This window comes from Amaranthus tricolor, chromosome 15 (genome assembly GCF_026212465.1).
Source record: "Amaranthus tricolor cultivar Red isolate AtriRed21 chromosome 15, ASM2621246v1, whole genome shotgun sequence".
Classification (NCBI taxonomy): Eukaryota; Viridiplantae; Streptophyta; class Magnoliopsida; order Caryophyllales; family Amaranthaceae; genus Amaranthus; species Amaranthus tricolor.
This window is the reverse complement of record NC_080061.1, coordinates 4,072,620-4,087,664: the sequence shown is the minus strand read 5'-3', so window position 1 is coordinate 4,087,664 and position 15,045 is coordinate 4,072,620. Positions and strand designations below refer to the sequence as shown.

At 33.4% G+C, this 15,045-nt stretch overlaps 3 protein-coding genes across 8 annotated transcripts; 2 read left to right on the top strand and 1 right to left on the bottom strand.

The window, feature by feature from the left end:
• The first annotated feature begins 68 nt into the window (after positions 1-68).
• LOC130800763 (heavy metal-associated isoprenylated plant protein 41-like) lies at positions 69-5,318 on the top strand. Of its 5 annotated transcripts, none has more exons than XM_057664387.1 (4): positions 69-220; positions 1,627-1,842; positions 3,635-3,833; positions 3,931-5,318. In XM_057664387.1, the coding sequence occupies exons 2-4, from the start codon at positions 1,656-1,658 to the stop codon at positions 4,748-4,750; spliced, it is 1,206 nt and encodes a 401-aa protein (XP_057520370.1). In that variant the 5' UTR covers positions 69-220; positions 1,627-1,655; the 3' UTR covers positions 4,751-5,318. The 5 variants fall into 5 exon arrangements, with proteins under 5 accessions (XP_057520370.1, XP_057520374.1, XP_057520376.1 ...); XM_057664390.1 differs by having other exon boundaries at positions 114-545; XM_057664391.1 differs by lacking the exon at positions 1,627-1,842 and having other exon boundaries at positions 3,931-5,312.
• On the top strand, positions 4,788-7,548 carry LOC130800945 (uncharacterized protein At4g26485-like). The gene is made up of 5 exons (XM_057664690.1): positions 4,788-4,855; positions 6,027-6,097; positions 6,283-6,435; positions 6,747-6,929; positions 7,424-7,548. The coding sequence occupies exons 1-5, from the start codon at positions 4,788-4,790 to the stop codon at positions 7,546-7,548; spliced, it is 600 nt and encodes a 199-aa protein (XP_057520673.1).
• LOC130800762 (heavy metal-associated isoprenylated plant protein 41-like) lies at positions 7,480-12,037 on the bottom strand. Of its 2 annotated transcripts, none has more exons than XM_057664385.1 (4): positions 11,561-12,003; positions 10,264-10,479; positions 8,273-8,471; positions 7,480-8,175 (listed from the first exon to the last, which is right to left on the bottom strand). In XM_057664385.1, exons 2-4 carry the CDS (start codon positions 10,448-10,450, stop codon positions 7,653-7,655), a joined length of 909 nt encoding a protein of 302 aa, XP_057520368.1. In that variant the 5' UTR covers positions 10,451-10,479; positions 11,561-12,003; the 3' UTR covers positions 7,480-7,652. The 2 variants fall into 2 exon arrangements, with proteins under 2 accessions (XP_057520368.1, XP_057520369.1); XM_057664386.1 differs by having other exon boundaries at positions 7,481-8,175; positions 11,886-12,037.
• Positions 12,038-15,045: the final 3,008 nt, after the last annotated feature.

Genomic DNA, 15,045 nt, shown 5'->3' with positions numbered 1-15,045 from the left:
TATTTTATTTTATTTTTCAAACGGTTTCATCCCAAAAACAAAGAAGAATGTGGGTGGGAAGCCCCACAAAAAGAAATCCAAACCCGAGAACTAACCTCGAAGTTAAACAGCATACTTAGATAATACGTCGTCGTTCCCCGATTTATCTTTGCATTAAACTATAGCTTTTCCACATTTGCAGAAAAAACTGGGCAATACCAAGTCCAACTGTCAAATTCAGGTGAGTTTTCTTTTCTTGATCGTACTTTCTTCTTTTCATATGGTTTCCATTTCATGATTTATAATCCTTTAATATCGAGTGTTATACATCATGAATTGCTGGTATTATTTGCAACTATTTCTATTAACAAATTTCTATTGTTGTTTTTGTCTTCATTCAATTTAGATATTGAATTACTGTCATTTGCCATATCATGTAATAATATGCGAAGTAGTATCTTCTAGTTTTTTGAAGTAAAAAGATTATTGTTCTTTTAATTATTGAGTAGACCAAGGGAAGATCAAGGTTAGGCAAGAATCGAACCCAAGATTTTAACGGGAAAGTGGTACGTGCTCTTCAATCGATATAAGAACGGATATGGGTGTGAATCATAGTTGAATTTCAGTTTCTTACGTTTCTTTAGCTGTATTTAGCATCTGGGGTTTGTTTATTCAGCTTAATATCCCTCAATTGTGTTTAGTTTTTACAATTTCTCAAGTTAACACCCTAATTCTGTTTTTCTTTTTAACAAAAAATTCTGGAAAAATCTTGTTGCTATGTGCATTGTCATGAAAGCGGCTTGTATTTGATGGGAAGCTATTAAATATGTTTACCCACAGTCCCACATCATTTTTAAATCGGACCCTGCTAATATTAGAACTCTTTTTGAGTGATATGCAACAAACAGGTTTTATACCTATATGTGCTTGGAGTAATGTCTTAGATAAATGATTACGATATATGTAGCATTAAAACCTTATAGATAGGCATTAAATTTATTAGTATCAAACCGGGAGTTTTTTGACAAATTACTTGTCAATTGATATCATTACATGGATGCAATGTGAGGGTAAGAGGGGTTATATTTATGCAACGTTAGTACATTATCCTTGAGGTTGCTTTTGATTGCATACAACATCTGAAACTTTTCATATATAAGAAGTGCACATGATGTGATGATTACTTGTTCATCGTGATTCAAACCAAAGATTTATTCGTCTCCTTTTTCAAGTGTTTGTAAATGGTTTTTTCAGGGTGAATATATACAAACTTATTTACCAAAAAAGGATTTACTTGATCAATTTTCATTCCATGATAATAGAATTTTCGTTAATCTCATAACATGCCACGAAAACTCGATGGAAAAAATGATTGCAAAATGATTGCAAAAAAAATCCTAAAAACATTGAAATCCTATTTATTTTTATTTTGAGAGATCCTTTAAATTGCACGTTTACCCACTCTTTTTTTTTTTTTGATGCAAGTTTACCCACTTATTTCTCAAGTTTGTTCACATTTTATGGTTACACAAAATGCTACCGGACAGTAGGAAGAGCAACTCATTTTGAAATGGAAAAGACTCAAAAGTTTTGTTGAAGACTTGCAGAGATTTGTTTTTGATCATCATAACTTTTTCAAAAATGCAGATATTAAAAGCGATGATTCTTCAAAAGAAATGAATAAACAAATGTTATGTATAAACAATCAAGAGGATGAAGATATCGAGAATTGGGTGAATTACAGTTATACATCCTTTCATCAAATACTGCTTGTGGGTGAAGGAGACTTCTCTTTTTCATTGTCTTTGGCTCACAATTTGGGTTCTGCCTCCAATATTGTTGCTACTTCTCTTGACTCTTATGGTTTATTACTCTTTCTCTTTTTTTTTTGATTTTGTTGTTCTAGTTTTTTTTTCATTTAAAATAGGGTTTTATATTATATGTATGATCTCTGTCACATTTTGATTTTATTTACACAAATTGATTAAAATTTTGTTGGGTTTTCTTTATTTACATTATCCTATATTATTGCCTAAATTTTATATTGGGTGATTTTGGGGTTGTGTGCACTTAAATATGATAATTCAGTATGTGTTCATGTAAATGTTCTTTTGCTTGTTAGGAGTAAAATCATGGTTCAAATGGAAGCTTTAACAAATTCACTTATGAGTTAACTCAAAACCCATCATTTTAGTGTATCAAAATCCGTCATTTTAGTGTAAATTGCATGAAATTCTGATATTTATGAAGTCATAATAGTACTTTTATATGAAAAATCTTGCTTATGGATACTTTTATATACTTATTGAACCCAATTTTGGTGTCCTTGTCTATAGTAGGCTTCATTCTTTTGTATCGTCTTCATGTTCATGTAAATTTTATGCCTAATCTGACACTTATTAAGTTATAATAGGAGTAGTACTTTGGGATGGAAGAAAATTCTCGCTTATGGATTCCTTTAAATATTAATCAGACCCCATTTTGGTGTCTTTGTCAATAGTAGGCTCAATTTCTTTTTCATGGACTTTTCCTCATTTAAAGTTAATACCTTATTAGCCTTTTCCACTCTTATTGACCCTTAACTTGAACTTTGGTGGTTCTTCTCTGAATTTGTTTGTTTTGACTTTTTAACTTAGTTTTTGTCCAATTTTTATTTTTTATTTTTTATTTTTTATTTTGCAATGTGAAGAGTGTAAAATCCAAGTGTTTGTTTGAGTTCGAAATCTCTTGTTATTGTGCAATATGTATTGTTCGGTGCCTATTCTTTACTCCTTTGTTCCTTAGAGTTTTCTACATTGTGGTTATCTATGCAAGAGTTTTTTTTTTTTTATCACAATGTAGCAAACTTAGAGTAACAGAGGAAATTATTTAATACCACACAAGTGGATTTACATGGAACAAGGTGTTTGAGTGACATAATCCTAGAGCATTAAATACCCATACATGGTGATAAATTAAAAGGAATTGTGCTTGTTTCTTATTTTTTGAATGTTTTTGATATTGGTCGACTCACTTAGCCATTACCTCATATTTGTATATGAGGAAAACTCTTTTAGAGTATATGTTTAGATAATCTAATGTGAATTGTACATAGTATAACCTTATTAGGATTATGCTCTTAGTTTAGAAAACTGTGTCTAGGTGTACTTAAGGCTAGCATCTTCGGTATGCGATGGACTTGGTGTCTTGATAAAGCAAGGGAGGTGATTCCTTAAGGCAAGCACCATGGAGTGCCTCAAGGCAAGAGCATTAGTGCATCTTTTGGTTTTAGCCTAAGAAACTCATTTGATGAACTTGCCCACCAGATAATGTTTTCTCTTGCCTTCTCTTCTTTTTGGGTATTCTTTAGGGGGTTTTAGTTTCCTTTTTTTTGGGTTTAGAGGGCCTCACATTCAAGGCTAGTGATTTCTCCTTAGGCCTAAACCTAGGCTCTGGAGACTTTTAGCGCCTCAGGTTTTTTAAAACTAAGGGTTATGATAAGAACGTGTTAATTTAACTATGTTGATCCATTGATTCAATATCTTCATTATGGCATAGAATTCTTCATCATTTTCTGAAATTGACTATTCACCCAATTTAGGCTTAGTATGATCCCTGTGTTTCTGGCATTTAGCTACTTAATGAGGACTCAGTAACAAGAATAATATTGGCATAGGTTCTTTAACAAAGAAGTACAAGAAAGCAAGATCAAACTTGGTTAAGCTGCAGAAGCTAGGAGCCTTCCTTTTACACGAGGTCGATGCAACTAAAATGAAGCTTCACACTGATCTCAAGATGAGGAAGTTTGATCGCATTATCTTCAACTTTCCTCATGCCGGCTTTCATGGAAGGGAAGATAATCCGCTTATTATTAAGTAATGTTTGATGTTTTCTTTTGTTTTCTAAAAATCAGTAAAGCTATTTTACAGATATCAGTGATAATGAAGTTCTATGTTGCTTTGTTATGTGCAGAAAGCATAGGAGGCTTGTGCATGACTTTTTCCACAATGCAAGGGGTATGCTGCGACTTAATGGTGAAATTCATGTTAACCATAAAACATCGGCCCCATTTTGTAACTGGAATCTCGAGGAGCTTGCTTCTCAGAACTCGCTTGTACTTTTTGACTGTGTACCCTTTCGTATTGAGAACTATCCGGGTTATAACAACAAGAGAGGGGATAGCTGGAGGTGTGACGAGCCTTTTCCTTTGGGAGAATGCAGCACTTTCAAATTCATTTTCTCACCTGGGTCTAGAGATAGGCACAGGTCGGGTTGGCATGCAAGTGGCTTGGGCATGGCGCGGCATGATACACAAAGCTATGGGTTAGGGCTGTGGCAGGGACAAGATGTTTTGAATTTGGTACGGCGTGTGCTTTGTGCCAGGCAGCCCACTTTTTCGCATGAAAACATGACCCGCCAGACATGGCGCGTTCCGACACAAAACACAGAACATCCTGCCCCAACCTACCGGCCTGTTCAAACACTGCCTGACTTTCCGACACAAAGCACAGCGCATCTTGGCCCTCCCTTCCGGCCTGTTCAAACACTGCCTGATGTCTCGACACAAAACGCAGCACATCCCACCCCACCCTACAGGATGTTCCGATACAAATCACAGCACACCCTGTCACACATTACAGTCTCTCTCAAATACGGCCTGATTTCCCGACACGAAACACAGCACATCCCACCGCACACTACAGTCTCTCCCAGATGCGGTCTGATGTTCCAACACAAAACCAGCAAATCCCCTCCCACGTCACTGTCTCACTCAAACACGGCCTGCAGCTAGCACAGCATAGCCATTCCCACCTTTACCCGGCTCTAAGATGTTGAGAAATTGGACTCTGCCACAAGAACAGAATCCTGCTAGTACCACTATTGGCTCCCTCTCCAGGTTCCTTTCGGAATATTTCTCATGTGGAGGAGACATCAGGCCTTCCTAATTAAAGAAGAGTAAGTCGAAGCCGAAGCTATGATAAATTTGTTAACATGGGCTTATGAAAGACTTTTGGTTTTCTTCATCCATTTTCTATAGGAGCTTCATTGCTTGCGTCTTACATCAGAGTTTAAATGGTATGCCTCATTGTTGTTGCTTCTGACTTCTTACTGGTGCCAACATGGGAACTAGGCATGTTGTGCATATGAATCAATCAATGTTTTAATGAAGAAAAAATAGGTGTAGCTAGGATTTTGGAAAGCTTAGGTTATGTTGATTGATTTTTCTGTGTTGTGCTTGGATTTTGTGAAGAAAGTTATGAAACTACTTAAACATGTCTGTTATTTGACCCTATATCAAATCATTTACCATCTCTTATAGTGTTTCACCATTTTTGATTATTCATGCGGAAAATGTTTAATCATGTATGTGTTAATATCTCAGAGTTATGTGAGTGAAACTCACATCTTTGCTACCGTAAAGCGCAGGAGCGTTGGCCTAGTCGTCCAGACGCTAGCAGCTTGGAGAGGGGAATGAGGAGAAACCTCTTTCAAGTGCCTTCATTTAGTGGGACACAAACTTACTAAAACCTTACAATCATAAATAAGATTCTTCACTATGTGATCTAAATTCTAAGAGTACTTAGTGTTGTCAACATGGTGTTTAAACGGTCAATTAGAAACGACCTTGTTGTTTGCATTATCACTCACAAGAGAAGAGTAAAATTGCGTACATCTCTAAAACTCAACATTAGGTGGGAGCCAGTAGTCAGTTGATGGCATTGGGGTAATAAAATGTCTTAGTAATTACTATTGTCTATATTTTTATAAGCTTTCCTTAATTTATACAATTGTTTTAGTAACGGAAAAATTCTAACTTTCTATTATATCATATGTAAAAGAAGTTTTAAAAATTTTGTATGCTCATAAGAGAATAATAAGTTAGTTTAATTGTTGAAGATTTTCTCAAAACTTAAGATGAACTTAGATAATGAATAATTAATTAAATTAAAAAAAAAATTGGCTATGAAATAAAAAATATACTCCCTTGAAATACAGAGGATAAGATGTTGACATTGAATGAAATGCAAATGACGTTCCATATACTCGACTGTCCACTCCTACTACAGTCTAAACTACAATAGTGTGACTATACAGAAAGAAACTAAAGAGACTTCTTGGGAGATGAGGCCTAATACAAGTAAACTTTCCATATCCACTTGTAATAAATGATACTCATCCATCGAAAACTAATTATTATAACTCTTGGAAAATGCAGAATAATAATTATGACATTAATACAGGTTTCATGCATTTAGATTCAGTTCAGGAGTATATATAATTTATAGAGTTGGAGAATTTGGATGAACTATAAACAAATTATAGGAGGGAATATGGAGGGTGAAAAATGGATAAAACATTACAGTAGTAAGCAGAAAATACTGTTAATCGGGGAAGGAGATTTCTCCTTTGCACTTAGTCTTGCTACTGCTTTTGGAAATGCTACCAATATCGTGGCTACTTCCATAGATTCCCCAGGTTTGATCTGTTTTCTATTCTTATTCTATTGTACTAAATAATAAAGAATCATTGGTTAGCGTTATGATTCGTTGTAATTCACTCCTTTCACTAATTTTCGATTCTTATCACTTGTATGAACGATAAATCTCCATTTTATTTTATTGTGTAAAATGAATCATGGTACCATTGATCTGAAAGTGGAATATTATTTCATGTGGTCGATATTTGTTTGAAATTAAGGCTTTAACATTATTGTGTACTTGTATTATGAATCATGATATGTTCAAGTCTCACAAGTTAATAGTACAACTAATAGGAAATAATTGCAGATATGCTGCAGATGAGGTATGCAAAGGCGAAGAGCAACCTTGACCTTCTTGAGGCGTACGGATGCAATCTGGTGTATGGAGTCGATGCACATACCATGCATAAACATCGTGCCTTGCAAAATCAAACTTTTGATAGAATTGTTTTCAATTTTCCACATGCAGAACTGTTTTTACGTGAACACAGTTGCTCGCAAATCGAGTATAACTATTATCCCTACTCATTTTGTTTTTCTCATATGACTTTTCACATTTATTAAGCTTTATTTGCGCAAAATATATAAAAATATTTTGAATTTATTATATTTTTATATAGATGATTTTCTAACAACAATTGACTAAATAGATTGAATCATAACTAGTTTTCAATATTTAAATATAGTTTTTTAATGGGAAATTCTATAGTAGTAGACTTTAAAATTAACAATTACAATGAATAATTCAAAAAAATAAAAATTAATAAAGCATTACTTTTAAAAATGATATCATTAGTTAAGAAATAAATAACTCAAATTTTATTTCAAAATAATTAATGTTTGAAATTGTATGATTATGGTGTTATAGAATTATTGTGGACTTATACTTAAATGCAGTTCTTCAATTTAAATTTTAGTGAACTTTGTATAACTACTGAATAGATTGAGTTTTCCTTTGCTGGTATTCATTTATTGATCGAGTAGAGTTAAATTCATTATATTTGGATAGCAAATTTATAATGAAAAAAAAGACTGAGAAAGGGAAGGAAAGGAAAGAAAGGGGAGAAGTGGGGAAAGGACTCAAAAAAGGAAAGAAAGGGGAGAAGTGAGGAAATGACTCTATTGGTCACATGATCATTTTAGTTAGACAAAATGAGCCAATTTATACTTTTAAGAAACCTATTATTCCGTGACATTTTGTCACATGATCATTTTAGTTAGGCAGTGTTTGAACAGGCCGGTAGGTTGGGGTAGGATGTTCTGTGTTTTGTGTCGGAACGCGCCATGTCTGGCGGGTCATGTTTTCATGCGAAAAAGTGGGCTGCCTGGCACAAAGCACACGCCGTACCAAATTCAAAACATCTTGTCCCTGCCACAGCCCTAACCCATAGCTTTGTGTATCATGCCGCGCCATGCCCAAGCCACTTGCATGCCAACCCGACCTGTGCCTATCTCTAGACCCAGGTGAGAAAATGAATTTGAAAGTGCTGCATTCTCCCAAAGGAAAAGGCTCGTCACACCTCCAGCTATCCCCTCTCTTGTTGTTATAACCCGGATAGTTCTCAATACGAAAGGGTACACAGTCAAAAAGTACAAGCGAGTTCTGAGAAGCAAGCTCCTCGAGATTCCAGTTACAAAATGGGGCCGATGTTTTATGGTTAACATGAATTTCACCATTAAGTCGCAGCATACCCCTTGCATTGTGGAAAAAGTCATGCACAAGCCTCCTATGCTTTCTGCACATAACAAAGCAACATAGAACTTCATTATCACTGATATCTGTAAAATAGCTTTACTGATTTTTAGAAAACAAAAGAAAACATCAAACATTACTTAATAATAAGCGGATTATCTTCCCTTCCATGAAAGCCGGCATGAGGAAAGTTGAAGATAATGCGATCAAACTTCCTCATCTTGAGATCAGTGTGAAGCTTCATTTTAGTTGCATCGACCTCGTGTAAAAGGAAGGCTCCTAGCTTCTGCAGCTTAACCAAGTTTGATCTTGCTTTCTTGTACTTCTTTGTTAAAGAACCTATGCCAATATTATTCTTGTTACTGAGTCCTCATTAAGTAGCTAAATGCCAGAAACACAGGGATCATACTAAGCCTAAATTGGGTGAATAGTCAATTTCAGAAAATGATGAAGAATTCTATGCCATAATGAAGATATTGAATCAATGGATCAACATAGTTAAATTAACACGTTCTTATCATAACCCTTAGTTTTAAAAAACCTGAGGCGCTAAAAGTCTCCAGAGCCTAGGTTTAGGCCTAAGGAGAAATCACTAGCCTTGAATGTGAGGCCCTCTAAACCCAAAAAAAAGGAAACTAAAACCCCCTAAAGAATACCCAAAAAGAAGAGAAGGCAAGAGAAAACATTATCTGGTGGGCAAGTTCATCAAATGAGTTTCTTAGGCTAAAACCAAAAGATGCACTAATGCTCTTGCCTTGAGGCACTCCATGGTGCTTGCCTTAAGGAATCACCTCCCTTGCTTTATCAAGACACCAAGTCCATCGCATACCGAAGATGCTAGCCTTAAGTACACCTAGACACAGTTTTCTAAACTAAGAGCATAATCCTAATAAGGTTATACTATGTACAATTCACATTAGATTATCTAAACATATACTCTAAAAGAGTTTTCCTCATATACAAATATGAGGTAATGGCTAAGTGAGTCGACCAATATCAAAAACATTCAAAAAATAAGAAACAAGCACAATTCCTTTTAATTTATCACCATGTATGGGTATTTAATGCTCTAGGATTATGTCACTCAAACACCTTGTTCCATGTAAATCCACTTGTGTGGTATTAAATAATTTCCTCTGTTACTCTAAGTTTGCTACATTGTGATAAAAAAAAAAAAACTCTTGCATAGATAACCACAATGTAGAAAACTCTAAGGAACAAAGGAGTAAAGAATAGGCACCGAACAATACATATTGCACAATAACAAGAGATTTCGAACTCAAACAAACACTTGGATTTTACACTCTTCACATTGCAAAATAAAAAATAAAAAATAAAAAATAAAAATTGGACAAAAACTAAGTTAAAAAGTCAAAACAAACAAATTCAGAGAAGAACCACCAAAGTTCAAGTTAAGGGTCAATAAGAGTGGAAAAGGCTAATAAGGTATTAACTTTAAATGAGGAAAAGTCCATGAAAAAGAAATTGAGCCTACTATTGACAAAGACACCAAAATGGGGTCTGATTAATATTTAAAGGAATCCATAAGCGAGAATTTTCTTCCATCCCAAAGTACTACTCCTATTATAACTTAATAAGTGTCAGATTAGGCATAAAATTTACATGAACATGAAGACGATACAAAAGAATGAAGCCTACTATAGACAAGGACACCAAAATTGGGTTCAATAAGTATATAAAAGTATCCATAAGCAAGATTTTTCATATAAAAGTACTATTATGACTTCATAAATATCAGAATTTCATGCAATTTACACTAAAATGACGGATTTTGATACACTAAAATGATGGGTTTTGAGTTAACTCATAAGTGAATTTGTTAAAGCTTCCATTTGAACCATGATTTTACTCCTAACAAGCAAAAGAACATTTACATGAACACATACTGAATTATCATATTTAAGTGCACACAACCCCAAAATCACCCAATATAAAATTTAGGCAATAATATAGGATAATGTAAATAAAGAAAACCCAACAAAATTTTAATCAATTTGTGTAAATAAAATCAAAATGTGACAGAGATCATACATATAATATAAAACCCTATTTTAAATGAAAAAAAAACTAGAACAACAAAATCAAAAAAAAAAGAGAAAGAGTAATAAACCATAAGAGTCAAGAGAAGTAGCAACAATATTGGAGGCAGAACCCAAATTGTGAGCCAAAGACAATGAAAAAGAGAAGTCTCCTTCACCCACAAGCAGTATTTGATGAAAGGATGTATAACTGTAATTCACCCAATTCTCGATATCTTCATCCTCTTGATTGTTTATACATAACATTTGTTTATTCATTTCTTTTGAAGAATCATCGCTTTTAATATCTGCATTTTTGAAAAAGTTATGATGATCAAAAACAAATCTCTGCAAGTCTTCAACAAAACTTTTGAGTCTTTTCCATTTCAAAATGAGTTGCTCTTCCTACTGTCCGGTAGCATTTTGTGTAACCATAAAATGTGAACAAACTTGAGAAATAAGTGGGTAAACTTGCATCAAAAAAAAAAAAAGAGTGGGTAAACGTGCAATTTAAAGGATCTCTCAAAATAAAAATAAATAGGATTTCAATGTTTTTAGGATTTTTTTTGCAATCATTTTGCAATCATTTTTTCCATCGAGTTTTCGTGGCATGTTATGAGATTAACGAAAATTCTATTATCATGGAATGAAAATTGATCAAGTAAATCCTTTTTTGGTAAATAAGTTTGTATATATTCACCCTGAAAAAACCATTTACAAACACTTGAAAAAGGAGACGAATAAATCTTTGGTTTGAATCACGATGAACAAGTAATCATCACATCATGTGCACTTCTTATATATGAAAAGTTTCAGATGTTGTATGCAATCAAAAGCAACCTCAAGGATAATGTACTAACGTTGCATAAATATAACCCCTCTTACCCTCACATTGCATCCATGTAATGATATCAATTGACAAGTAATTTGTCAAAAAACTCCCGGTTTGATACTAATAAATTTAATGCCTATCTATAAGGTTTTAATGCTACATATATCGTAATCATTTATCTAAGACATTACTCCAAGCACATATAGGTATAAAACCTGTTTGTTGCATATCACTCAAAAAGAGTTCTAATATTAGCAGGGTCCGATTTAAAAATGATGTGGGACTGTGGGTAAACATATTTAATAGCTTCCCATCAAATACAAGCCGCTTTCATGACAATGCACATAGCAACAAGATTTTTCCAGAATTTTTTGTTAAAAAGAAAAACAGAATTAGGGTGTTAACTTGAGAAATTGTAAAAACTAAACACAATTGAGGGATATTAAGCTGAATAAACAAACCCCAGATGCTAAATACAGCTAAAGAAACGTAAGAAACTGAAATTCAACTATGATTCACACCCATATCCGTTCTTATATCGATTGAAGAGCACGTACCACTTTCCCGTTAAAATCTTGGGTTCGATTCTTGCCTAACCTTGATCTTCCCTTGGTCTACTCAATAATTAAAAGAACAATAATCTTTTTACTTCAAAAAACTAGAAGATACTACTTCGCATATTATTACATGATATGGCAAATGACAGTAATTCAATATCTAAATTGAATGAAGACAAAAACAACAATAGAAATTTGTTAATAGAAATAGTTGCAAATAATACCAGCAATTCATGATGTATAACACTCGATATTAAAGGATTATAAATCATGAAATGGAAACCATATGAAAAGAAGAAAGTACGATCAAGAAAAGAAAACTCACCTGAATTTGACAGTTGGACTTGGTATTGCCCAGTTTTTTCTGCAAATGTGGAAAAGCTATAGTTTAATGCAAAGATAAATCGGGGAACGACGACGTATTATCTAAGTATGCTGTTTAACTTCGAGGTTAGTTCTCGGGTTTGGATTTCTTTTTGTGGGGCTTCCCACCCACATTCTTCTTTGTTTTTGGGATGAAACCGTTTGAAAAATAAAATAAAATAATCTTTTAGAAAAAATAATTTTAAAGAAATTTTAATTTTCAAAATAAGCGTTTTTATGTCTGGATCTAAGATTAGTGTTTACTTGTTCTTACTAACAATGAATACCAAAATAAAACAAATAGTATGTTCGATATTATTAACAGCGAACAAGCAATGTTTTTATTTTTTTTGTCCTTTCATACGTTATAATATTGTTTTTCTTTTGTTCGTTATAAGCAACAACAAAGTAGTAAATTATTCTCTCTTGTTTGTTGTGCCTATGGTAAAAATAAATAAAAATAAAAAAAACTCGATTAAAAGAAAATTTTCAAACAACTTAAATTATTTCTTTTAAGTGAGACACTATCATAGTTGTATTAGTGGGACTACTTAACCTATATATAAATGTCTCATAATGAAATGGTACCAAACAGCTCAAATTTAGTTATACTATATAGATCAATTTAAGATTGCACACGCCAAAACCTACTTGAATGAAAATTTGTGAACTTTTATTTGTTTGGTTAATCCGATATTTGATATACAAACAAATTTTAGTTAATTACACGTTAAGACAAGGCTACGACATAGTTATCGATGTAATAATGTGCACATGTTATGTACCATATCAAGAAGGTCTTAGTAAATAACGATTATCTGTGAGATTAACAAATTACCCTTACGTGATAAGTTTTAATAGGGTGAGAGTTTTATTATTTTAATATATCTTTTTTATTTTATTTATTTTATTATTTTTTTGTCTTTTTGTAATGATTTACAAATCACGTTGATTAATGAGGAATTTTTGATATTATATACGCATTCTAGGGCAGAGCTAACTATGACGTTTGATGAAGAAGAATATCAAAAGAATATTTTCAAACTGCTTACGTAAAAAGCATGTTCCTGTGTTTCAACTAATAACAACATTACATCACTCCAATACCATTAAATAATTTCCGTTTAAGATTGGGAACTTAGAAGAATATCTTGACACTTAATAACATATATACAACATTCAAATAAACGTAAACTGTATTTCTAGTTAACTTTATTTTATTTGACGAGAACATAAGTACTATACAACAGTCAGCACAAACAGAGATAATTACAAACAAGGAGGGCATAAAAGCACAAGTAGTTTAAGTCACGCAGAATCTTCTGCACGTAATATTTTGGAAAGCTCCTTCACAATGGGCTTCTCCTTTATATTATTCTGCTCAGTCTTAAGGCGCCATTTCTTTGAAGTGTTTTCAGCCTATAATTGTAAACTCCTAGTCAATTTACAAGCTTGCACAAAAAAGAACAATGAAACTAGCAGAGATGATAGTGAATGAGCATACAACATACCCAATCTCTCAAGGGAGCTAATTGCTTCCTGAAACTCTCGGAATTTTGCTGGACTAAATCTCTTCCCTTTGTCCTAATATCATCAGTCTGCAATGCAAAATCTTCTTGTGAGCATAACTTATAGGAGCATATGATCAAGATTATATTTGAACTAAAATGAAGGAAGAAAGAATTGGTCTACAGTTTCCAAACAATCACGCCAATAGCAAAACTCCGATACTAATGCCTTAATTTGTTATCTCCGATAGCTTATGGGTTTGGATGTGGTAACCCTTGCCTTGTGATTTGTAAATGAGGGATGAGTGTTGGCCTCTTAAGGTTTTGATGATGACTTTACTTTAAATAAACAAACATATTATTAGAGATTGTTTTGTAGGTATATATCCGATTTAATGTGAATCGTTGATGAAGCCTATGACTTGATTCGTGGAAGAAGTACAAGTCTCAAATATCCAAGAAGTTGGACAATGGCTCTGGAAAACAGTTTAATGTTCCTAGAGTTGAAGTTCTGACGAAAATTGTAGATGGAGACAGTGTGCTGTTCCTACGTAGCAGGTCTGGAGAATAACGTTGACTGGAAACTACGAAATTTATTATTTCTGTTTTTAAGTTAATGTAAAAGGTTAAATTTAATTAGTTGCTTAATTAAGTTTATTTATTAATTGGCAAAAAGGATTTTTACTCGCTTAAAAATAAGGAGAAAATCAATTCCTTTTTTATCTCCTATAAAATCGGAATTCAAGAGACTTTGTCTCTACTTTGAATTTGTCTCCTACAAAGTAGGAACCTCCTTTGATCGTATAGACTTAACCGTGCATGTGCAAGCAGAAATTGCATTCCACTCCTATTATTAACTAACTTTCCATTTTCTTTGGGAGCAAGTAAGTTAAGGGAAAACGTGGGTATGTGCAGTTCATGGTAAACGTGGGCTGAGTGCATAGTCTGCTGTTCCCATTATAAAAGAAGGAATTCACGGTTTAGAAAATATAGATCAAGAGTGTCCAGAAAAAAGGGAGATTAATTGAGAAAAATATTCTAAGTTTTTAATGCCAATTAATTCATAATATTTTTCTTGAGCAACTATTTATTTTTGATCTTAATGAGAATTGGCCTTGTAAAGGGTTATTAAGTGTTTTGTTGTAATTAGACTTGTGGGAAGTCTAAGGGTAGAAGAAGAGAAAATCGTGAGAAGAGAAAGAGAAGGAGAGAATAGAAGAGAAGAGAATTAGGTCTAAGAAGAGAAGTTTAGAGAAAAGTACTTAGAGAATTGAGAAGCTTCAAGTGAAGCAAAGTATTGTTTTGTGTAATTGTAACTAATTGCCTAAACATAGTGAGAATTTTGAAATCCCGGGGGGTCGTGGTTTTTCCTTTTGATTAGGCCCAAAAGGTTTCCACGTAAAATTCTTGTCTCTCTTTATTATTTGTCTTTTCGTTTTAAAGTTTAAGTTTTGTTCTTTACTCGATATAATTCCGCAAAAAGTTGAGCAAAAATTCTTAAACTAACAACACAACAATTCACCCCCCCTCTTGTTGCATTCGATCATCTATTAGCATTCCTACAATTGGTATCAGAGCCCTGTTCCTCATTTGATCAGGAAACCCTGAGAGCTG

What these genes read in the sequence shown, in the direction of transcription:
- LOC130800763 (XM_057664387.1), top strand. Translation starts at nt 1,656, where the DNA reads ATGAATAAACAAATGTTATGTATAAACAATCAAGAGGATGAAGATATC. An exon ending in TACTTCTCTTGACTCTTATG is followed by an intron (nt 1,843 to 3,634) that starts GTTTATTACTCT and finishes ATATTGGCATAG; the next exon opens with GTTCTTTAACAAAGAAGTAC. An exon ending in GATAATCCGCTTATTATTAA is followed by an intron (nt 3,834 to 3,930) that starts GTAATGTTTGAT and finishes TGTTATGTGCAG; the next exon opens with AAAGCATAGGAGGCTTGTGC.
- LOC130800945 (XM_057664690.1), top strand. Translation starts at nt 4,788, where the DNA reads ATGTTGAGAAATTGGACTCTGCCACAAGAACAGAATCCTGCTAGTACC. An exon ending in ACTATTGGCTCCCTCTCCAG is followed by an intron (nt 4,856 to 6,026) that starts GTTCCTTTCGGA and finishes CTCCTACTACAG; the next exon opens with TCTAAACTACAATAGTGTGA. An exon ending in ACTGTTTTTACGTGAACACA is followed by an intron (nt 6,930 to 7,423) that starts GTTGCTCGCAAA and finishes TTGATCGAGTAG; the next exon opens with AGTTAAATTCATTATATTTG.
- LOC130800762 (XM_057664386.1), bottom strand. Translation starts at nt 10,450, where the DNA reads ATGAATAAACAAATGTTATGTATAAACAATCAAGAGGATGAAGATATC. An exon ending in TACTTCTCTTGACTCTTATG is followed by an intron (nt 8,472 to 10,263) that starts GTTTATTACTCT and finishes ATATTGGCATAG; the next exon opens with GTTCTTTAACAAAGAAGTAC. An exon ending in GATAATCCGCTTATTATTAA is followed by an intron (nt 8,176 to 8,272) that starts GTAATGTTTGAT and finishes TGTTATGTGCAG; the next exon opens with AAAGCATAGGAGGCTTGTGC.